The sequence below is a fragment of the Pogona vitticeps genome, chromosome 6 (assembly GCF_051106095.1).
Source record: "Pogona vitticeps strain Pit_001003342236 chromosome 6, PviZW2.1, whole genome shotgun sequence".
Classification (NCBI taxonomy): Eukaryota; Metazoa; Chordata; class Lepidosauria; order Squamata; family Agamidae; genus Pogona; species Pogona vitticeps.
This window is the reverse complement of record NC_135788.1, coordinates 101,440,127-101,463,425: the sequence shown is the minus strand read 5'-3', so window position 1 is coordinate 101,463,425 and position 23,299 is coordinate 101,440,127. Positions and strand designations below refer to the sequence as shown.

The 23,299-nt window shown below is 44.3% G+C and overlaps 1 protein-coding gene across 1 annotated transcript in view; it reads right to left on the bottom strand.

Moving 5' to 3' along the window:
- Positions 1 to 23,299, bottom strand: part of MYBPC2 (myosin binding protein C2) — a 65,374-nt gene that overhangs the window by 11,187 nt on the left and 30,888 nt on the right. The window contains exons 6-23 of the mRNA XM_078378010.1: positions 21,362 to 21,407; positions 21,080 to 21,139; positions 18,922 to 19,130; positions 17,191 to 17,323; positions 16,894 to 17,018; positions 15,056 to 15,161; positions 14,245 to 14,411; positions 13,975 to 14,140; positions 12,958 to 13,064; positions 11,259 to 11,288; positions 10,761 to 10,903; positions 8,149 to 8,308; positions 7,940 to 8,044; positions 7,379 to 7,567; positions 6,675 to 6,809; positions 4,841 to 5,008; positions 3,448 to 3,536; positions 875 to 1,070 (exon numbers count right to left, since the gene is read on the bottom strand). Coding sequence (XP_078234136.1) covers positions 875 to 1,070; positions 3,448 to 3,536; positions 4,841 to 5,008; positions 6,675 to 6,809; positions 7,379 to 7,567; positions 7,940 to 8,044; positions 8,149 to 8,308; positions 10,761 to 10,903; positions 11,259 to 11,288; positions 12,958 to 13,064; positions 13,975 to 14,140; positions 14,245 to 14,411; positions 15,056 to 15,161; positions 16,894 to 17,018; positions 17,191 to 17,323; positions 18,922 to 19,130; positions 21,080 to 21,139; positions 21,362 to 21,407 — 2,334 coding nt within the window. The remainder of the gene's footprint in view (positions 1 to 874; positions 1,071 to 3,447; positions 3,537 to 4,840; positions 5,009 to 6,674; positions 6,810 to 7,378; positions 7,568 to 7,939; positions 8,045 to 8,148; positions 8,309 to 10,760; positions 10,904 to 11,258; positions 11,289 to 12,957; positions 13,065 to 13,974; positions 14,141 to 14,244; positions 14,412 to 15,055; positions 15,162 to 16,893; positions 17,019 to 17,190; positions 17,324 to 18,921; positions 19,131 to 21,079; positions 21,140 to 21,361; positions 21,408 to 23,299) is intronic.

Genomic DNA, 23,299 nt, shown 5'->3' with positions numbered 1-23,299 from the left:
ACTTGATCTCGTCAGATTTAGGAAATTTAGGGTGCGGCTATACCAACAATAGGAACTACTTTTGAATTGGGTTTTTCTTAATTAAAAATGGGCTTTTTAATTTAACACACTTGCCGCCTTTGTTTTGGAAGTAATGTCACTATGTTTAATTTTTTTTTAGAGAGAGAGAGAAAGGCATGCGTTTGAGAGAATGCCTGAAAAATGAAGGAACTGCACAACACTGAAAGCTAATGCAAAAGAGAAGGTTGCAAGGACTGGCAATGTGCTGGGATCAGCAACAGTGGAAACTGTGCGGTCTGCAAGCACACCGGTTAATAAACCGATTTACATCTAACATGTCATTTCCTGAAGCGGTTTTAAGACCCTACTTTATATTGAAACAATAATTTTCAAAGTGAACTGCACAGCAATACAAAAATCATGTAACTGAATATCAATTTAAAATATAGTAGGACACACACACACACACCCCATCCACAGGATCAGTATCCACTTATTCACTTATCTGCTGCCTGAAAATACAAAATAAAAAATCTGGGTATATTTAAAGGTGGTTATTATTTATCAGGGTCTGTTAACACCCTACTCCCAAAAAGTCATGTCATTATCTGGAGTTTAGAAAAAGTGAATTATTTTGGCCTGCCATTTTCAGAATCCCACAGCCTGCAGGGTTGCTGAGCATAATCTGTGGGGTTCCAGGAGGTGCTGTCCATTTTTTCTCTAGGTGCAATGGAAATGAAGTCCCATCTCTGAACAGGGGCAGAGAGTACCAAAGAAAACTTCAGATACCCCCTCCTCCTTTATGCAGCACCCTTCCCTCCCTTCTGCAGCGATGACAATTGTGAAATCCCACAGGAGGGCTCTCCTTCCTTACCCACGACTCGAATCTTGATGACGGCATTGTCTTCCATGTTCTCAATCTTAACCGAAAGGTTATAGGCTCCTGAATGGTGCCGTTCAGCCTTGCGGATGAAAAGGATGGTGTCGAGGTCTGAGGTGAGGATATTGATCTGACTGGCATCCAGAGGCTTTCCATCCTTTGTCCAGGTAACTATGGGACGGGGTTTACCCTGGAAGTGATCAAACACTTGGGATCAGCATAAGGTCTTTGTTTCCCTTCTGCTGTCTCTCTACCCATTGATACTTGCTATTAGATGCCATGGCTGGGAATTGTCCCCAGGTAACCTCCTAACCAGGCATTAAGACCACAAACTTAGACCATGGATGGGGAACACTTTTTCCCAGTAAGAGTCATTGATTCCTTATGGCCAAAAAAAAAAGTCAATCAGGGAACTCAGCCAAGAGTGGGTAGGACCAGAACTGACAGTAAGCAGACGCAGGACACCAGGGCAAAATTTGCATGGCATGACTCCATCACATGTTCTGTGTGCCCCCACCAACACCTTTACTACCTCTCACACCCTTGAACAGGAAGGATTCCCAAAGGGATTGTCTAGAGAGCAAAAATGGGCCTGAAGCATCCAGAGAGACAGATAATACTGAGGGCCACCATGAAAGCAGAGTGAGGCCTGTATACTGACCAAGGGCCACTGAACTTCCCTTACTTTGTTACAAAGCTTGCCTGTCTGAAGCTTCCTTGTGGAGAAGCTCATGGGTGGGAGACGCTCAGGGCTGGATGCCATCAGAATTTTGAGAAGGGATACGCCACCGAACACACGCACACGCACACGCACACACGCACACACGCACACACGCACACACGCACACACACACACACACACACAGACCCCACTGCAAGCGAGGCTGACAGAAAGTTTGTGGGCATGAAGTAACAAGAGAGAAATAAAATACAAATGCAGGAATAGGTGGTGCCTTTACAGACCACTAAGAAATCATCATACGATTAGTGAGCTTGCGTGAATCAAACACCACTTCACCAGGCTTGTACCAGGGTACACTCCAAACGTTCATGGCAAGATGGATTTTGCCAGGAAAATTACTTTTAGATGTAAGATCCCAAAGGTCTTGGCATGATGGATTTCGCCAGGCACCTCTTTCTTAGACGTAAATCAGGAGAGGTGTAGGAAGCAGTGGTTGCTATTTTAAGGTTTCATCTGTGAAGGACATCTAAGGAAGACATGCCTGGTGCAATCCCTCTTGCCAAGAATGTTTGGACTTTACATCTAAAAGTAAACTTTCCTGGCAAAATCCATCTTACCACAAATCTTTGGTCTTTAAATTCTTCACACTGGAACAAGCCTGATGGAGTGGTGTTGATCCATGAAAGCTTGCTTATTCTATGACTGTTTTTTTACTGGTCTGTAAATGTACCACCTATTTTTGCATTTGTATTTATTTTGTATGGACCACATGGTTCCTCTTTATTTGAAGAGAGAACTAGAGAGAGACAGAAGTTATAAACTACGATTGGAAGCATTTGGAGTCCAGGAGTGACAATGGCCCTGCTGCTGGTGGATTCTTATTTTTATGTTATTACAATAAAGTGAAAAATTCAAGGAGTGAAAAAAAGAAACACCTACCCATTCAATCAATTTATGAAATAAATAGACTAGCTCATTGATTATAGTCCTTATTATACCATGGATATATTTCTGGACAAATTCCTTCAGCTATGAGCTAGGATAACACGGCTGAAGGAAAAACTCACTGTTGTAAGATTGGATGTAATTTCCATCATGTTTGGCTGCCTTTCAAAGGTTGTTGGGCTGCAGATCTCATAACCAGAAATGTTAGCAGTGAGGAATGGTGGGTAATGTAGTTCAACAACATCAGGAGGGCTGTTTCTCCCCCATCCCTGTTATATAGCATATAAGTGGTTTGGGCATGTCAAAAGATATATGGACACCTGGAGTTGATTAGAACTTGATCAGAGGTTTGAAGGATTTCCACGTAGGAAATCAACAGACTCCACAGAGCCATGGTTGCCTGGGAGGAACACTGATGGCTCTTGCGCTCATGTACACTCTGCTCTTATCTTTGCAAATAGTACAAAAGGTAATATGTACAGTGGAGCCTTGCAAGACGAATGCCTCTCAGGACAAAAACTCGCAAGACAAATGGTTTTGCCAATGGGGTTGATGACTCGCAAGACGAATGTTCCTATGGCCATGCTTCGCAAGAAGAATCTTTTCCGTTTTTTGTTCCTGCCTCATGTTTGCTAATTTTAAAATGTTTTTGATTGAAATTTTTGAGATCATCTGCACAATATGTATGGCTTTAAAGAGTACTTAAGAAACCCTTTGTAAACCAAATTTGACTCTGTTCTGACTTTTTTTGCCCATGGGAACGCATTAATTAGATTTCAATGCATTCCTATGGGAAAACGCGTTTCGCAAGACGTCATTAACCCTCAAAATGAATTAAATTCATCTTGCGAGGCACCACTGTATTTGGTCTTCTCTCCTCTGAAAAATGACTTTCATTAGTAAAGGGGAGAGGAGATGAATTTTTCAGTCAGTTGCTTACCTGGAAAGGGATCACCAAATTGATTTGCTCCCCAACTTTTCTGATGTACGTCTGCCGAAGTTGGCGAGGCAGACGAATCTTGGGTTGTTCTGTTGGGAAGAGAGAGAGACACAGAGAGAAGAAGAAGTGGGAGATTTGACAATATTGAACCCTCATGGATAAAGATAGTGGGAAACAGCAAAGAGATGCAAGGGCACCAGACTCAGGTGGCTGGGACAGGAAGAGAAAGCAGCCAAGAAGGATAATGGTTTGAACAATACTGAAAAGAATGCTATGCAACTCCACACCTCCACCCCAACACAGATTACAGATTTATTTCACAAGAGTTGACAGATTCCTGTTTTTAAACATTCTAATAACTGGGAAGGACCAGGGGCAGCGTGAGGGACAAATGAGGTGGCACAGAATGACACTGAATTCAGGAAAAACTAAAATTAAAATTAAAAAATGGATTGAGATAGCTACGTAGTCTCAGAGTTTGGAAAAATTAGTAGATTTAATTTAAAGCATTAACATTGGAATAATTCCTTTGGATTAACCAGTGACAAACTAGGAGAGGGATCTGAAAAATAATGTCTAGAAGCAAACATTTTTCTTGTTTTTAAAACATTGCTTTTTAAAATATTAGATGCCTTCTTGGTGTTTTGTTTTGTTTTGTTTGCACAAAAGTAACAACACTGGCATTAACACGTTAAATCTAATGTGTTATTTCCTGGTCTGGTGGCTGTTCTGATCCCTAAAATTTAGCCCACTAGAATTTACCACTAGATCGGTGTATAAACCATCCTGTCTCTTAAGCACCATCCAAGAAATTGGTTGACAGAAACGGCAGGGAATGATGATGATGATGATGATGATGATGTAGTAGTAGCAGTAGTTGCAGTGGTAGTAGTAACTGCTGTTATGATTAGCCTACTTTTCCACTTGAAAATAGAAGTTCTTAAGGTCACTTAAGCAATGTAAAAACAAGGAAATAAAATTAGGGCTGAACTAGATGAAATGTTGGGCAGCTGACAACTATCTGAGGAAGTGGACTTGTTCATGAAAGCTCACATTAAAATAAAGCAGTTTGTCGTTAAAGTGCCACAATGTTTTTGTCTTCTTTATTTTTTATAATTCTCTTGTCCTTGTCTGTTATTTTAAGACGTCTGATGCAAATTTGGTTGGGCACAATACCTTTGTGGATGGGATGGTCCCATTGGTCTCCCTTTACAAGTAGCCACACCGTCCCCTTTCAGTTCCGGTCAATGGGGAGCAAAAGGCAGATTTCCCCTCCCACCACCTCCAGAATCTTGATAGGTCCCCTGCCCTTACAATTTACCGTCTCCCCTTATAAGACAGTGAAGGCCAAGGGCCCCAAGGAAGAAATACAACAGGCTTGAGGCTGACTCACGGACAATCTCTCGGATAGTGACCGGCTGCGCGAAAGTGGCTGGGACACTCCTGCCTGCAATGTTGACCGCAATGACCCGGAAAAAAAGCTTCTCGCCCGTTGGAAGGTCTTTAGCAGTAAAGCCACAACGTTCTACTGGCTCTGTGTTGCAAGGTATCCATTCATCACCTGAGAAAGAGAGACAAGACCAAAGGGTGAGGGAGGAGGAAAAGCATAAAGCGAGCAGGATATTGGAGAGATGGATCATATATAAGAATTTGAGAAGGGACCACCCATTGCTCATGAGCTCATGCAGAGATTTAAAATTTTCAGATTTTTTTTAAAAAAATACACAGAATCAGTGAGCTGGCATGGCCATCAGTTAAAATTCTGAGACCTGCCCTCCAAAAAAGTAACTTTCCTAAGTTACTAGATGGCAGGAAGCAGATGATAAGAAACACAATGATTTTGGCTCCAGGTACAGAATAAATTCAGCTTATTGTATTTATGTCAAAATGGCAGCTGCACTTATAATATTTCAGGGATGGGCCAAGGTTCCAACAATGTAGGAGCCAGCTGAGGCTACCCAAGTGGCAAATAATAGGTTGACCAAGACTGGACGCAGGCATCCTCCGAAGAGGAAAGCACAATAAAGGATGCCAGGATAAAAAAAGGGAACAGTGAAACCTGGCCTGCGTCACTGTGAGGAAAAGAAGAGCTAGGTCAAAGGTCAAGATAATTATAACCATCACTATGTGTGGTCAAGTCAATTCTGACTTATGGTAACCCTTCTCAGATTTTATTTTCAGGTAAGGAATAATCAGAAGTGATTTCCACTTCCCTTCTTCGGCCCTGGGACTGTGCAGTTTGCCCCAGGCCACACAAGCTGGTTCTACTCAGAGGAACTGCAGCGGGGAATCGAACTCCCAACCTGTGAGTCTAAAGCCGGATACCTAATCCATTTAGCAATCCAGTCAGCTAAGAGTCAAGATACCCAGGGTGAAAAAGCTACCGTTACCCTAACTTCACAGGTAAGACCCATGAGGAGCATAGATTTCCCAGAATGAGATGTGATGGTGCTGGTGGGGAAATACAGCGACTGAAGAAAGGGGAGGTGTGTTACTGCAAACAACACTGGTGACCAGCACAGCGTAGTAGTTATGTTGGACTAAGATTTGGAAGATACACATCCAAGGCCGCACTCAGGAAACCCACTAGGCAACCCTGAGGCGGTCATTCTCTCTTAGCCTGACCTACCTCATTATGCTGTTGTGCAGATATATATGGCGAGGAAGGTACTGCCTTGTACTCATTGGAGGAAAAGTGGGCTATTAGTGTAACTTCAACATCATCCTCTTCATCCTTTTCCTGCTCACTTTAATCAAACATGGCTAAAACGTGAATAACTGAACTGTAAAAATTAAGTGTTTTTATATTGTTTTTTAAGCTTGTTTTCTTTTAAAAATCTTAAAACGTGTTTAATCGTTTCTTAAAAGTGGTGTTTATATAGTGTTTTTGAATCTGTTGTTTTATCAATTGTGAGCCGCTTTGGATCCCCTATGGGGAGAAAGTGGGTAAATGAATGAATGAATGAATGAATGAATGAATGAATGAATGAATGAATGAATGGAGAAACTGAGATTAAGTACAGACATACAAATACACACAAACTGAGGGATGATTCTCCTTCAGAGAGATGAGGATCTCATGGGGAGTTTGGCTAAAGAAAGTTCAGGACCTCCTGCTTGAATGGAGCAAGTGGCATCAATAAGTTGATGAAGAGCTCAATAAATGAAGATTCCCTATACACAGACAGACTCTCAGATTAGCTCTCTTATCAGCTGCAGTAACTCACTTCCTTCCTTGCAGTACTCAATGAGGTAGCCATCAATGCCGCCTGCGCCAATCCGGTCTGGAGGACGCCACTTCAGTGTGGCTGTGGTGTCTGTCACATCCTCCAAGGTGAGGTGGATTGGCTCACTGGTTGGGGCTGAAACAGAATTGAAAAGAGAGGGGGAAGAGTTATTACACACTTATGTACATGTTCAACTGTGGTCCTGCTTTGGCATTTTCTTCTTTCTTCATGAAAAGTCATTTCAGGTCATTACTGCTTTCTGCCAATAAGATGATGTCATCTGCATCTTTTAGATTACTGATGTTTCTTCCATCAATTGCCTCCTCTGCCAGTGTCACCTTCAGAGACCACTGCTGCCCAGTAGCTGCCACCCTCATCACCACTGGAACAATCCATCCTCTGCTGCTGATGCAGCCTTTACCCTTGAAGTCAGTGGATGCCTCTTAGTTTGGTGTCTCAGCTGTGGCCCTTCCATCTTGGGTGATGCTGCTGGGAGTCCAGGCCCGTAATGGACTGTGTCAGGGAAGCTGCCAGCTTCCCTGACACACTCAAATCCCCTCACCGCATGGCTAAAACCAAGGATCTGGTTCATACTACCAGTCTTTCCTCACCTCTCCACTACCTCTCTCCATCGTTTTATCCATGGCCTTCCAAAAGGGAATTCCTAAGAGAATTATCTTTTTCAAGTTCAGCTTTTCACTTACCAATAGGCATGAAAGGTTTGGTGTTCTGGCTGGGCTGAGAGACTCCAATGGCATTGACAGCGAAGACACGCATCTCATACAGCACCCCTTCAATCATCTTGGTGGACTCATAGGTGGTCTCAGTGAAGACTTCAAAGTTCAGTTTCATCCAGCGCATGCTTCCCTTCTTTTTGCGCTCCATGAGGTACCCTAACATATAAAAAGATCAGTGGAGGAAAGATATCATAGGACCACGGTATCCATGGGGGATCAGTTCCACACCCCAAGCTACGGATGCCAAAAAATGCTGAAGTATCGAACGCTATACGTTGAACAATCTCTGGCTCCTTCTGTGAGAATAACCATGCTGCGCTGAGGGATTCTAAGAGTGTCATCCAAAAAGAAGTATTTCTGAGATTTCCTATAATGGCAACTAACTATTTATGTGAGTCTATAATGATAATTTGCTAAAAACAACTTCCCCGAATTCTGCTAATATTACAGCTCAGTAGCGGTGCTGTTAGCTAACTTTAGGCTCAAATCTACTCTGGTGCAGTTTGACTGATCAGTTGGCACTCTCACCAGTAACAGGCATGCCGCCGTCATACTTTGGTGGGTCCCACACCAAAATGGCCCAGTCCTCTCCAACAGAGGTGATGCGCACAGAGTCAGGCGGATCAGGAACATCTGCCAAAGACAAGGAACAATGGAAGTGAGAGGGAGTGGGATGCTGGGCCAGCCAGGGTGACGGAGTCATTGCACCTCCCCATCTAGCCCCTGCCGATACTCACCCACAACCTTGATGTTCAAGGAGGCAACATCCTCACCCACGGGATTGGTCACCTTGATGGTGTAACTCCCTTCATCTGAGCGCTCAGCGCTCTCTATCACAAAACTGCTCAGCTCCTTCCGCTCTTCTATGCGAACCCGGCCCTCCTTCTCTGCGAAGATCTGAAGGATCGGGGGAACAGGCAGAGAAAGGTCAAGCAGAGCTAAATATTCAGGAAGCCAAACCTAAGAGGCACTGTGAGGAGCTAAGATTTGGGAAACTTTATATTCATGTTAAAGCAAAAACAAGATTACATCATTCTTGATGGTGCCAGTGAGTTCTAAACTGTGGGCAGCTGGCCAAATACACGGCAACGGAAAGCTGGTTCCCTGTGTACAGGGAAAGAGCCTCGTGGCGCAGTGGTTAAAACCCTGTAGTGCAGCTTTCCTTCCGAGGTTGGTAAAATGAGTACCCAGCTTGCTGGGGGGGCAATGTGTAGCCTGTATAATTAAATTGTAAACCTCCCGGAGAGTGCTTGTAGTGCTATGGGGCGGTATATACAGTGGGCTCTCGACTTACAAACTTAATCCGTATTGGAAGGCAGTTCTCAGGTCGAAAAGTTCTTAAGTCGAATCTGCATTTCCCACAGAAATGCATTGAAAACCATTTGATCCGTATCTGCTCTTTTCCGTCCATAGAAACTAATGGGAAGCTGCTATTCTGCCTTCTGCCACTAGAGGGGAATATTTTTTTCTTTTTTCCTTTTAACCTAAGATGACTTAGCTTTAAAAAAAGGGGGGAAAAAGAGTTCGTAACTCGAATCTAAGTTCGTAAGTCGAGTCCATATATTCCTATGAGAGCGGTTCGTAAGTCGAAACATTCATATGTCGAGCCGTTCGTAAGTCGAGACCCCACTGTAAGTCCAAAAAAAATATTGTGATCAATGGGAAAACCTAGTCTCAATTTAACTTAAGCCTCACTGATTTTCATACGCATAAAGTTTGACTAAACTTTAATTTGAACCCGTTCCTCAAGGTTTTGTGGTATGGTTTTCAACATAATCCTGTAATCTTCAGAGATGTGAGTCCCATTGAGTCCCATTTGGTAGGGCTTTAGAAGATTTATTTATGTCCCCTGCCTCCTTTTTTTGAGGAGTCAGGACAGATTGCAATTCTGAAAATATAAACTAAACCATAAAATCAGAGCTCAGTTGATGTGATTAAGATGTCAGAATACTGTATATACATACAAGAGATGGTAAGAAAAGGGAGGGTGGTTTTTATAACTATAAAACTCTGCCTTATTGGAAGATAGCAACTGGATATTAATTGCTATGATTCATTTAATGTGAGTTAAAAGATAGTAATCCACACAGAAAGGAAGCTTGTGTTCAAGTATTATTGTACAGTATAGGCACTTTACTTGCATTCATGATACTTTAAGAAAATAGAGCACTTACATCATTTTAGAAAGCTTTGGAATGATTGTGAAGGACTTTAATAATAAATGGAATGCATAATCTATTTTAGTCTCTTCTACTTAAGCTGCTTTCAAATGCATCTTTTTAAATGTGATTAATTCAAATGTCTCAAAGGTGGTCACTTTTGGGAATGCTAACTATACGCTAACTGCTTATTGTGCTTTTACTTCCCCCATTTCTCAAAAATAACTAAAATAGATGTATTCATTTACTTTTTAAAAAATCACTATTTTTCATGTAGCAACACAAAACATAGCACAAACCAGTACTTGAACTAGAACCTCTGGCATTCATTTCTTTTTTTATGAGGCTATACCTTTATAACTACAAAATAACTAAAGTGTTACAGTTATACTGCAAAAAGAGTGAAGCTATCTGTCATTAAATTATAACCAGAGTATAATGTAGTTATACCTTATTTATAAGGAAAGGAATTAATTGTGAGGAACTATTGATTTGTAGGAGGGACGTGGTGGCGCTGCGGGCTAAACCACAGAAACCTGTGCTGCAGGGTCAGAAGACCAAGCAGTTGTAAGATCGAATCCACGCGACAGAGTGAGCTCCCGTCGCTTGTCCCTGCCAACCTAGCGGTTCGAAAGCATGCAAATACAAGTAGATAAATAGGGACCACTTCAGTGGGAAGGTGACAGCATTCCGTGTCTAAGTTGCACTGGCCATGTGACCACGGAAGATTGTCTTCGGACAAAAACACTGGCTCTATGGCTTGGAAACAGGGATGAGCACCGCCCCCTAGAGTCGAACACGACTGGACAAAAATTGTCAAGGGGAACCTTTACCTTTACCGATTGATTTGTAACTAGGTGTTTCCAAGCTAGTGCTACCAATCATTTTCCATTACACAGATTTTCTGTTTTTCCCTCTTGATGAATGTTCTTCAATAAGGAAAAAGACACATGTTGGGAAATGTGGGAGGGTTACAAGCAACCCGGCCAGGATCATCAACTGTCCTGCCCACCCCCAATGAAATTTCATGAACGACATAAGTAGTCTCATAAGCAGAACCCCATCTGAGAGCACCTTCGGTTTTCCATTGTGCAATTTCAATGATCCGAGTCTGAAATGGAAAACATGGACCCAGAATTCCAGATAATGAATTTTCTTGTCAAAAAAAAAAAAACAAACCCATCACCTACCTCCTCGCCCTTCATCCAAGTGGCCACTGGAGGAGGTTCCCCAGTGATTGACACATCAAGGCGCAGCTTGTTGCCAGCGACCACCACAATGGTGTTTTCGTTTGTTTTTCCTGAACCACAGTCCAAGTGGATCTTAGGGGGCTCTGGGGGGGGGGAACCAGAAATGGCAGTGAGATAAAATTTGATAAAATCACATTCTTCTGCAGCAGGGGATTTGCTGAAGTCTGTTGAAAGGCTGAGAGAGTTTTGAGGGTGGGTGGGGGGAATCTGGCTTGGGGCCACAGTTCCTTGAACACCCCTCCCAACCAGTACAGACAGTAGTCAAAAAAAGAGGAACTTTTCTGACTCCTTTCTACAACAACAATACCCACTGATTCCTAAGGCAATAAACAAGAGATGTAGGTTATAAACCCATCTAAATCAGATGTTTCTCTGCCAGAGAATTTTCAGCCCTTTCCTTCCACCAATTTTTCCCCAAGAATGGCACAATCTACTCACCTTGTTTGGGGACATACTCAATCTTGATTTCTGGATGAGGTGAGAAAGCATAGGGGGAAGAAGAGACAGAAAAAAAGCAATGAACATCTCTGAGCAGTCTTTGAGGTTCTAACATCTACTTCTTATGCCACTACATAACCGGGGTGCCCAACAGCAGTGTCCCTCTGGGAAATGACAACACCCGGAATTTCCTCACAGCTAAAAGCAGATTGATCAGAAGTAATGTCCTTGAGCAAGCAGGAAAACAGAGAATGTGACTTCCGTAATTTTACAAAATTAATTTCCCATTTTAAAAATTCAATGTTAATCTCCCATTTTTAAAAGAAAACTATATTCCAGGTTTCCAAGTCTACTAGTTTCAGCATATACTGCACTGAGCAGGTGGTAGGACTCAATGGCCTTATACGCCCTTTCTAACTCCATTGTTCTAGGATTCTATAGTTCCACAAGTCCAGTCAGTTTTTTATGGCCCTGTCTAGACTGTCCATTTTAGTGCAGGCTGGATTGGGCTGCAAATGGTCAGTTGAGGTCAGGTGGAGGAGTGATGTGCCATTTAGTGTGTTCCTTCCATTCAAATGGCATATTGACTTCCTGTCAATTAAACACTTCCTTGGATCATCTGTGGAGTCAGGGGAAGTGACTTTTTAAAAATCTGCTAGAACATCACTGATGCAATGAAATGCTCAGATTAAAATTTTTAAAATATTTCTTGGTCTCACTGCCAATTGAGAAACTGCACACAGCCATGGTTTCGATCAGCAAAATACAAACAGGCAAAAAAAAAAAATCAAAGTGGTTAATAATAATTTCATTTCCCCTAACTCTCTACAGTTAACCAGAAGTGTTTAACTTTCAGTCTCCTAAAGTGGCTTGTAAAGGACTAAAATGGAACCCTACAATCCACATCAAAGTAGTAGAATCCCCTAACAGGGGTTCAAAAAAGGCACAGGTTGGAGCAAACTGGTCTGCTCCAGTGATATCCCCATGTCGATGGCTGAAAAAAGAGTGGACCAACACGACCCATCAGCGCATCAAACAGTGGGACAAATGTCCATATGTACAGGCTTTCTGTCCACTTTCTGTGTCCTCCTCATTGGCTTGTTTTGGAGAGTTCTCATCTTATATTTTTTTCTAACATATTTTTAGTTCTTTTGCAAAATTTGGCCGTTCCACAAGCCTGCTAATACCTCTGCCTTGAACATGGGTGGTGTCACTTTGATTACATAAGTAATGTCATAGTATGAATGTCAGAAATAGAGACAAATCATAACCCCATGTAGACATAGCCATATAGACATGCCCTTAAAAAGGAAGAGTGCATGTAGAGCAGGTGGACAACATGTGTACCCCAGGGGGCCAAATATAACCTTCTCATGTTCCCTGCCCCCTTACCCCAAAAACTCTATTGGTCTGAAGGTTGATCTCTTGTGAGTTGAGTGAGACACCCTTTTTGCCATGGTTTGAGGGCCAATCACTCCTATAGCTCTTCAAACCTCCAAATTTAAATTTAAAAATGTGTCCAGTAGAGGGCGCAAGGAAGCTTCAGTTTAAAAAAAGATTTTTGAAAGGAAAAAAAATCTATGTCATGGAGCAATCTTCAAGGTTCCGGGACGGGCATATGTTCCCTTCAGACAACTGCAGCCACCCCTGAAAGTGCCAGATCTTAGAGCTTCTTGCTCAAGTTCCTTCTTACACTGACCCAAGAAGTTGAGCTTGGCAGAAAGTGAAAGCGCATATCCATCAGGAACAAAAGTGTAGTCTCCCTCATCTTCTGGTCTCACATCATCAATGACCAGCTTGTGGAATCTACAGGAAAAAAAAAGTCAAGTTTTCTTTCTTTCTTTTTATCTCTACAACAATCAAGGCATATTTAACTGAATGGATAATGACAGTTTGTCCAAGGCAATCTAAGGACCCCCATATTTTAGCAAAGATTTGACCAAAACTGAGATCAATGAATTTTGGACAAGGAACTGTCTGGATCCACCGCCCACATGCTTAGCAGTCACACTGGCTGGGTGATGCTGGCTACGGTGATTTGGAAGAATCACCTTCTGCAGAAGAGTAACTCGCTATAGAAAAGCCAGACATTTTAAAGTAAGCTGTATAGGATGCTAGAATAATAGATCTATCCAGGGCAACATAGTGAGCTGAGCTTTCAGCTTCTTGGACTCTTGGATCTGCTGTGCTGGTACCAATTCTGCCTTGAGGCTCGCAACACTTTGCAGCAGTTTTCCCAGTAGCCATGCTAACTGTGGGATTCCAGAAATTATTACCCATAAAAGTAACTTTTCCAGCCACAGGACCCAAAGAAGCTTTGTATTTCTGATGTCCAGGACCGACATTCTACACATATTACTACAACAGAATGGGCTGTTCAGTAGGACCCCTGCATCTAGGGGGAATCGGTTCTAAGCCCTCCTGCCAATGCTGAAAAACATGGATTATCGTGAACGCTATTTTAATAGCAATCGCTATATACAGCATGGCCTCTGGCTCCCTCTAGAGTGGCCAGCTATGGTAATGACAATATAGAAATATATTAGTGAACACTATACATAACACAGTGTCTGGCTCCCTTCAGTGGCCACCTCTGGTAACTTCAGCTTTAGAAATATATACTGTATTTCTAAGATTTTTCTTTTTACCCATGATAAACAAAGCCATGGGAGTCGTATTGTTTCACAACACAGTACTCTCTAGCCTTCCTGCTTACCTGCCCTTGTGAGAAATTGTAATACGTTTGCTGGGCCGGACCTCAACTCCATTCTTATACCATTTGCCTGTCACCTTCTCATCTGACACTTCACACTTGAAGACTGCCTGCTCTGCAGCTTTGACTGTGAGGTCAGCAATATCCTGAAGGACCTCAAGCTGCTTATCTGTGTAGCAAGAGAGAGATGGTCAAGAACGACTTTACAACATCCCACTGAGAAAACCCCCCAGTGGGATGTCTCTATCCATCTACCGGTCCCGATCCACATACCATCAACTACGAGGTCTGCCTCTGATTGGCCACCATTGGTCTTGATCATGTAGCGTCCAGCATCCTCCTTGGTGGCCTCATTGATGATGAGGATGTGCTTTTTGCCATCCTTCTTGAAGCGGTACTTGAAAGTCTCTTCTCGAGTCAGTTCTACACCATTCTTACACCTGGAGATGGAGAGAAAGAAAGGGGCTAGTTTGGAGAGCAGGCAAAGCCAGGCAGACAGTGAGACACACGTGTGTGTGTGTGTGTGTGTGTGTGTGTGTGTGTGTGTGTGTATGCACATATGTGTATAAAGATACCAGTCATAGGAATCAGGGACAACTCTCATGCACAGAACATGCCAATGACTGTCTGAGAGACCTGATGTTTAAAAGACTCCTATCTTCTAATATGAATTTTTTAAAAATTTACCAGAAGGTGCAAAGTAGGGCAACCAACTCATTGGGACACCAGGCATCTGTACTGATAAAAGCTTGGGTCACTCAGCTTCCAGTTAATAGCCCCAAAGTATGCAGTGTTTTAGCTTGATGAGCAGGGCAGTTTGTGTACTAATTTTAAAGTGCAAAATTAGGTACTTTCCACATTTGCATTAAATGCGAACGTAGCGAATTTCTCCCTCATCCTCAGTTTTAATTGGGAACGTCAGGGACTGAACCCAAGACCTTTCATCTAGAAATCACACAGGCACACAGAAATTTCAATAGTTTTGTTGAAGCCAGGAAGTGCGATGGGGATTGTTTGGGTAGCAATTGGCCGGAAGGAAAATGGAGGAGAAAGGCGGAGGAGAAAGGCTTGCAAGGGAATTTACCAGACCACCTGGGCTCCTTCCTCAGACACTTCAACTTCCATCTCCACTCGGTCTCCCACTACCACCTGCTGATCATCCAGGCCACTCACAACCAGGACAGGAGGTTCTACAAACAGAGAGGCAGAGAGACAGACAGTCGAGCAGGGATGCGGCTTGCATACCAGCACCAAACCCTTCCGATATAACTAAGGCCCTGATCAGACCATGGAAATGTTCCCTAGTTATACCCTAGATCAGGGATGGCGAACCTACGGCACGCGTGCCACATGTGGCACGTGAAGCCCTTTCTTCTGGCACACGAGTGAGCAGCCCGCCCACGCACCCTTGTAGAAACAAATCTTTTGAAGTGGCTGCAGCTGGTATTCCCCCTTTCTCCTCTTCCTGTTCTGGGTCCTTTAACTTCCTCTCCATCCCCATGATTCCCCCTTTAACTTCCTGTTCGTCCCCATGATTCCCCCTTTAACTTCCTGTCCGTCCCCATGATTCCCCCTGAAAGTGCCACTTCCTGTTCCAGTTCCGGTCTTCCGGGCGGCACGGCAGCCACTGGTTTCTTCCCCACCCCCTCATTTTGGGCACTCGAGCCGAAAAAGGTTTGCCTCCACTGCGCCTAGATAGATCAACCCTGAGTGCTCACTGGAAGGACAGATCCTGAAGCTGAGGCTCCAGTACTTTGGCCATCTCGTGAGAAGAAAAGACTCCCTGGAAAAGACCCTGATGTTGGGAAAGTGTGATGGCAAGAGGAGAAGGGGACGACCGAGGATGAGATGGCTGGACAGTGTCTGCGAAGCAACCAACATGAACCTGACACAACTCCGGGAGGCAGTAGAAGACAGGAGGGCCTGGCGTGCTCTGGTCCATGGGGTCACGAAGAGTCGGACACGACTAAACGACTAAACACACACACCGCGCCTAGATAGATGGCTGCATAAATTCCCAATCACATGAGGCATGGCCATTACCAAATCATTTTCCTGGCCAGTGGTATAACTGCAAAACATTTCCCCCTGGCTGGGAGGGTTGCTTTATTTTGTACCAATGATGTACTGAAACATTCCTTACCAGCTTGTGTGAAGATCCTGATCTGTTCTTTCCCTCATCTCTTCTCCACAGCCTCCACAGCTGCTTCCTTCTTTTCTCCTCTCCTCCTCCTCCTCCTCCTTTTCCCGCTCTTTCTCCCATGCCTACTTGGCAGTCCTCCTTCTGCCTGTCCACCCAGCTCCCCACCTTCCTGCTTCGGACAGGGCAGTGGGCTGGGCTTTTCGTTCCCACCTCGCTCTGCTGATGGGTCATGGGTGGGTGCAGTCAGGCCGGCCCAGGTGGTGGCGAGGATGGGGAATGTTGGGTTTGGAGGGGTTGCAGACCTGGGGACTTTTCTCTCCAGACCGGCTCTGCTCCCATGGCCGGGCTTGGCGATTGATTACCAGAGGAAGGAGGCACCCGACCAGAAAGGCTGCAATGTTGCCTCAGATGCTGCAACAGGGAGAAAGTTTCCTCACCTCCTGTCTGGCTCAGGAGGGGCATGGGGGGCACTATGTGCAAGAAAAAAATAAATTGGCCCCTCCATGTAGTCGACCATAATGGAGGAAATGAATCGGTAACGTTAGAAGTAATTGAGATGTTCACCTTGGTATATATACCACGTGACCGTGATTCAGGGCAACATAAGTAAGGAAAGTATAATCAGAACGAGGGAACATTTCCCTGGGGCGATCAGGGCCTCAGCCAGCCAGCTTCTATGCTTGCCTCCACCATTGGAGCTGCCATCTTGCTTACTCCGCCCCTGTGTTTTCCGTTTTGCTGAGCGGTGATATCCTCATGCGCGCACCCTCCAGCCTCACCTTTGACAAAGACCTCCGTGGAGCACCTCTCATCCCCGACAACGCACTCGTAGGCTGCGTCATCAGCTAGTGTGGTCTTGGTGATGGTCAGGATGCGCTTCTTGCCCACATTCTCAAAGATGTACCTGTCCATAGGAAGGAACAATTACATGAAGCTCAAATCAGACACAGATGACTCCAGAACTTCCCCACCAAAATAGCTCCCTTATCTGTTTCCCCATCCCCTAGCCATCCCCATTCTACATTGAGAGAACAACAACCGAGCATCCTTCCCTCTGAAACCTTCTTCCAACTCACTTGCCACTGGGCTTGATCACTTGTCCATTTTTCATCCATTTGATTGGAAGGTCTGGGTTGCTCACCTCCACCCACATCTTGATCTTATGGCCCTTGTCAACTTGGTAAGCAGGGTCCAGTTTTTTAATGAAGGCTACAAAAGAAGTGGGGAAACAGAATCAGAAATGCTTCTTTCCCCCTTTTTTCTTCCATGGGGCATTTGGCACAAAACCATTTCCCGCTCTTTTTCCTGTTTCATCCATGGTCCTTCTCTCTTAAACCATCAATAAACCTCAGTTCCTATTTTGGAAGAGGTAACCCATCATTGGAAAAAAGAATTCCTTAAATGCCAAAAAAATGTCTGATTGATGCAGCAGGAGCTTTTCACACCTCCCATAGCTTGCAAAGGAGCTTGCTTTGTTTTGTGATTGGTTGATGGAGGAAAACACAGGCTTCATTTGCAAGTATGATTGCTCAGTCACAAAGCTCTTCCTGAAATCATTTCCCAGGAGTGCTAACAGATTTCAACAGGTAATGACAGGCTTTCTTTAATTTTATATTTTGGCTTTCAAGAAAAGCTCTCAAACCCTTGCACATGCATTGCAGTAGTCCGATGGCACTCGTGTGGGATGACTTCCTGCACCTTGATGAAAAACAGAATATGTAGAAAGAGAACAGCATCTAAGAAGAAAATGGTGCAAGGTTGTAGAGCATTCCTTCCTCGAAACACAACATACAATCCTCTGCATCTACCATGAAGCCTGATGGGGAATCTTAGTGTGGATTATGACTGAGCCAGGGAAAACCTCTCCAAATTTGGAAATGAGGCTCCTTCCATCCTCTCCTATGAGTCCCCCATAGGTTGTACACAGAGAGCTCACTGGACTTGGGTGGGACACTATCTGATAGGAGATCACTGGACAATATTTTCTCAAGAGCTTGCTCCCTCCTGCCTGCAGTCCTGAAACCATGCATTTCTTTTAGCTGAGACAATGCCATCAAAAGGAGGTGGGGCAGTATTTAGAGCAGGCTTGTCCAACCTGCGGCCTGAGGGCCACATGCGGCCCAGGTCAGCTCGTAATGCGGCCCAGTGCAATTTTTTATTTTTAAAGAAATTCCAAAGTTTCAAGTTACACTGCTGGCGCTTGCGGCCGGAATGTGGCCGGGGCATGTCACAACAGTCGAGGGGGGGAGAGGGAAGGAAGGATGGAGTGGGAGGGGAGGGGACAGGGGGGCTGCGTGACTGCATTGCACCCTCCCCGTCAATAGGTGGACCCCCTCCCAGCCCCATAAAGCTGCCGGAGTCGAAGCTGGCAGCCTCTGCTATCTAAGATCGCAGCTACCGGTAAGCGCGCTTGGAGCGGGGCTGCGGAGGAAGGCTAGGGCTGCCTCCCCCATGCGGCCCAAACCAAATGTATGTGCGGCCCAAACCAAATTTTCATCTTCTAATGTGGCCCAGGGAAGGTGAAAGGTTGGACACCCCTGATTTAGAGGAACAATGAAGTTAATTCACTGTGCTTGATGATTATACCACACCCCCTCCCAGTCAAACAAAAGCCACATGTCCTATCCCCATTTTCTTCAAGTTGGCCAAAGCTACAGAAAAGCTGTGTAGACAGGGGCTTCTTTCCTACATCTTTCTCCTCCTCCAGAAGATCGAGGATGGACCCCTGATGCTGTCTAAGTCTATACCAAGTGGTCCATGGATGACCCTTCAGGAGACCTGGCCCCTTCCCAGGCATCCCAGCTGACCTTCGCTCTTCTTGACTTCCACTTTGGTTTTCTTGAGCCTCTTGAGCATGCCACGCAGGTCAGTGATGCCATACTCAAAGGCAATGCGCTCGTACTCGCTTTTCTTGGTCACACCCTTCAACAACTCCCAGATCTCTGGAGGGATGCCCAAATCATCATCATCATCCTTCTTCTTCTTCTTCTTCTCCTCCTCCTCACGCTGGACCTCTCTGAAGGAAAGGGTGGGAGAAAAAGGCAGAATTCTTCAAGCATTCACTTCTAGATTTTCAATTGATCTCCTGCTCCCTCAGTTCCCCAGGGGAAATGACCAACTGAAGCATTTGGAACATTTGATTTGGGTGGGTGTGTCTATCATTCCCAGAATCCTTCAGCCAGCACGACCAGAGGTTTCTGGAAGAGATAAATCTAAGGTTTCCGAGTGTTGAACATCACAGCTGCAAGATCATCTGCTAGAGCAGCCAAAAATGCCAATCAGCTTTTCTTGCTTTGGTAAATGAACTAGGGGATCATAGAACCATAGAATAGTAACATTGGAAGGGGCCTATGAGGCCATCAAGTCCAACCCCCTGCTTGATGCAAGAATACAAATCAAAGGATATCTGCCAGGTGGTTATCTAAGTTCCTTCTGAATGCCTCCAGTGTTAACAAGGCTTTCCAAGTTTTACCGTTGTTTCTGTGAGAGATTAACACAGAGGAAAGCAAACGGCGAGGGAAAGAAATGAACCCCTGTAATGAAAGGAGATGAATGGTGGGAGTTTCAGCCCAACCATGCTGAGAGGACCATGGTTGGCCTGTGCCATTTTGCAAGGTGAACCTGTGCTGGCAGACCACTGAACACCCCAGGGGTTTCTCCTGACCTAGGCAATTAGCCAAAGGACTGCCCTCACGCTGATGTTGACCAATTGGGTAGTACGCTATATAGCAGTGGTTTCCAACCTTTTTTGCATTGTCTACCTCTTGGCAGCCCATTTCCATAAATTAAACCCTTCGTAATAGCAAAATGCTTGCAATTAATAGGGTTGCTGGGCTCACAGGATTGACTGAGGTACCCACTTACATATATACTGGGACCAGTGCGACAGCACTTGAAGGTTCACAACGCGGAGGAGCGTGAAAACTGAGCCTGTGAGGGGTGTGCAGCTGAACATTTGTGCTGTATTGGCATATTTACAACACATTGTTTAGGAAGGGACTCCCCAGCATTCACCAAATGGGCAAAGCGAGTGAACAGGGCTTTTCTCAAGGTGAAAACCCACTCCGCCACTCGTCATAATATTCAATTGATTTCACAAATGTTGACCTGTATCTTGTCTTACACTATGACTGTGTGGGCCTTTTCCCGCCATTATTCTTTTTTTTTTTTTCTTAACCCTAACTGTCCTGGTTCGCAATCTTAGGAGTATGCATTTCCCAGGCTGGGAATCACTGCTATATACGTAGGTATGTTGCTTGGGGTTACAGAGGAGGGTGTGATAGGCACACTGACAAAGTTTACCACTGCACCATATTACCACTGAATGCATTCACTGTATGCATGCAGTTGGGGAGAGAACTGCTATTTCCCCTTTGGCCAATACAGTAGAACCTCCATATCCATAGGGGATAGGTTCTAAGCCCCCGCCTGCTGATGCTGAAAAACATGCATTACAGTGAACACTATTTTAATAGCAAATAATATACATAACATGATCTCTGGCTTCCCCTAGTGGCCTGTTCTGGTAACTTCATCTTTAGAAATATATATTTCTAGGATTTTTCTTTTGATATTTTTAATATTATTAATATTTTTAATATTTTCAGATCATGGATAAGTGAATCAGCCAATACTGATCCTACAGATAAGGAGATCCTACTGTACCGATGGGGGCAGATTTCAGGTTTGCAGGAACGACTTTGTCTTTTTACACATCTAAAGTAAAAAAGGACATGCAGTTTGATTTGTTTGGAGTGACAGAAGTGAATGGCGCTCACGGCCCTTCAGCACAAAATTCTTCCCCTTGTTAGCAGTATATTGTGAAGGAGAAGTCATTGGCTTTGCTGCTCTTTTTAAACAACTTGGAGCAAGACATTCTCGCTGGTCTAAACAGGATGGAGATTAAGATGTACCTTCTCCTTACTTTTGTCGAGATGTATCCCATTCTCCCCAATCATCACTTACCTCTTTTTTAGCAACCCACTGAAGTCCAACTCTCCAGAAGTATCATCTTTGCCTTCCCCTCTGCAAGGAGAACGTGGGGAGGGGGGAGAGAGAGTCAACCCACAGGAATGCCCATTCGGAACTGGCTAAGCCTACCAGCCTGGTGCTATCAGAAAAACTCAAGGGGCAGTGCTATTTCTGGTCCAGGTGGCCTGGGTGATGTTAATACTCCCACTCCCGGGACACTACACTGAGCAAGGCTGATCTATCTCAAGGGTTCAGTCTCCAGACATGAGCACTTACGTCCGTTTGAATGCTTGTAAGACAGCCGTATTGTCCGTACTTGTGGCTAGAACAGAAGAAAGTACAGGTATAAAGCAGATGCCTAACATCTTGCTTGCCCTTTCCCTGAGCGGAGGCACCTCCGTCTAATTGCTTAAGAAGCCAAGACACAGAAATGGTGTCTGTGATCCACCCATAAACACCTCCTCTGGAAGACTGCCTCATCAATACCGTTTTATCATGATAGTATCTGGAGGTCAAGGGTATCTAGCTACAATGAAAGGAGAGAGAAAATTACAGGATTCAAACATGCCCTGAATCCCTTAAGCATAGAAATGTTATGAAGAATATATATGGCTATTATCAAACTGAGGGTGTGGTTACACTATGAATATGAATCAGATGTACTGGAGGTTTTGAACTTGGTTTAAAATCACATGGTAGTCATGTGGTTTTGGGGTTGGTGTGTGTGTCCTTTTGAGAAAACGTTGAATCTGTTTTTAAACTGGGTTGTATATTGGCTGAGGAGAATACATGGGCTTTTAAAACTGTTGCATTTGAGCCTGTGTCCTGTGCCCACTTTCCCTCTTCTTGGACACCTCTCTCAGCCACTCCCCACTGCTGCTGTGGTGTTACTTTTAATATTTGTTTTGTTTTTTGTTTATTTTATCCAAACTGTGATAGCGCTAGTTCAGTATTGCAGATGGGGGGAAAAGAATAAAACAGATCTGGCTTTCCCAGCAGCCCAACATACACAGACACAGACATACACACACAGACACAGGAGTGGAGAAGGAGAGGAAGCAGGGAAGGGATAGCCAGGATGACCAGAGGGAAGGCACAGAGAAATTGACAAAGAAAACCTGGTAGATTCTAGGCTTGGCAAGGACGGAGCGCTTTCCCCCATCCAACCTTTCTCTCTCTGCCGGCCCTCTTTTCAGATTTTTTTAAAATTTATTTATTTATTTATTTATTTATTTATTTATTTATTTATTTATTTATTTATTTATTTATTTATTTATTTATTTAATTCATATCCCGCCTATCTGAATCACATAGGACCACTCTAGGCGGCTTAGAACAATGACAATTTACAATAAAAATTAATACAATTTTAAAGTAGGGGAAAGGCAAGAACGAAGTGAAACGAAGACTAGGGCAAAGGAAAAATAGGGAAGGTCAGGAATTGGTGGTGGGGAAGGCCTGCCGGAACATCAGTGTTTTTAATTGTTTTTTAAAAATACCCAGCGAGGGGGCGGCGCGAATGTCAGGGGGAAGGTTATTCCAGAGGCGAGGAGCCACCGCCGAGAAGGCCCGATTTCTTGTCTTTTCTTTCCGGGCCTCCCTCAGCGTTAGGCTCCTCAGCCTCACCTCCTGACTCGCGCGAGTGACACGGGTAGAACTTGGTGGAAGAAGGCGTTCCGCCAAGTATCGAGGCCCTAAGCCGTTTAGGGCTTTATACGAAAGCATCAGCACTTTGAAGTCGATGCGGAAATGGATGGGCAGCCAATGCAGTGCGGCCAGAGTGGGAGAAATATGTTGGTATTTTTTCATGCCACTGATAAGTCTGGCCGCGGCATTCTGCACCACCTGTAGTTTCCGCAGCAGCCTCAAAGGCAGCCCCACGTAGAGCGCATTACAGTGGTCTAATCTTGATATTACAAGCGCATGTAACATATACTCCATGCTTACAAGCCAACCCTGTTCTCCTGATTCCCTTCAGCTTGGGTTGCAAGCGGGAGGAATGAAGAGGCGGCCAAGAGGGCAGAGAGGCTCAGACACGGGTAAACACACATGACAAAACTATTCAAAATCAGTCACATTCACAACTGAGTTAAAATAAACACCCCTCTGCTGTTTAAAATGCCCCACTTTCTGAACCAAAAACCACACTCTCCTCCTCAAAGAAATGCATGCTTAGCTAGATGTTCTATAAATTGATATTTCTAAAAGCAATTT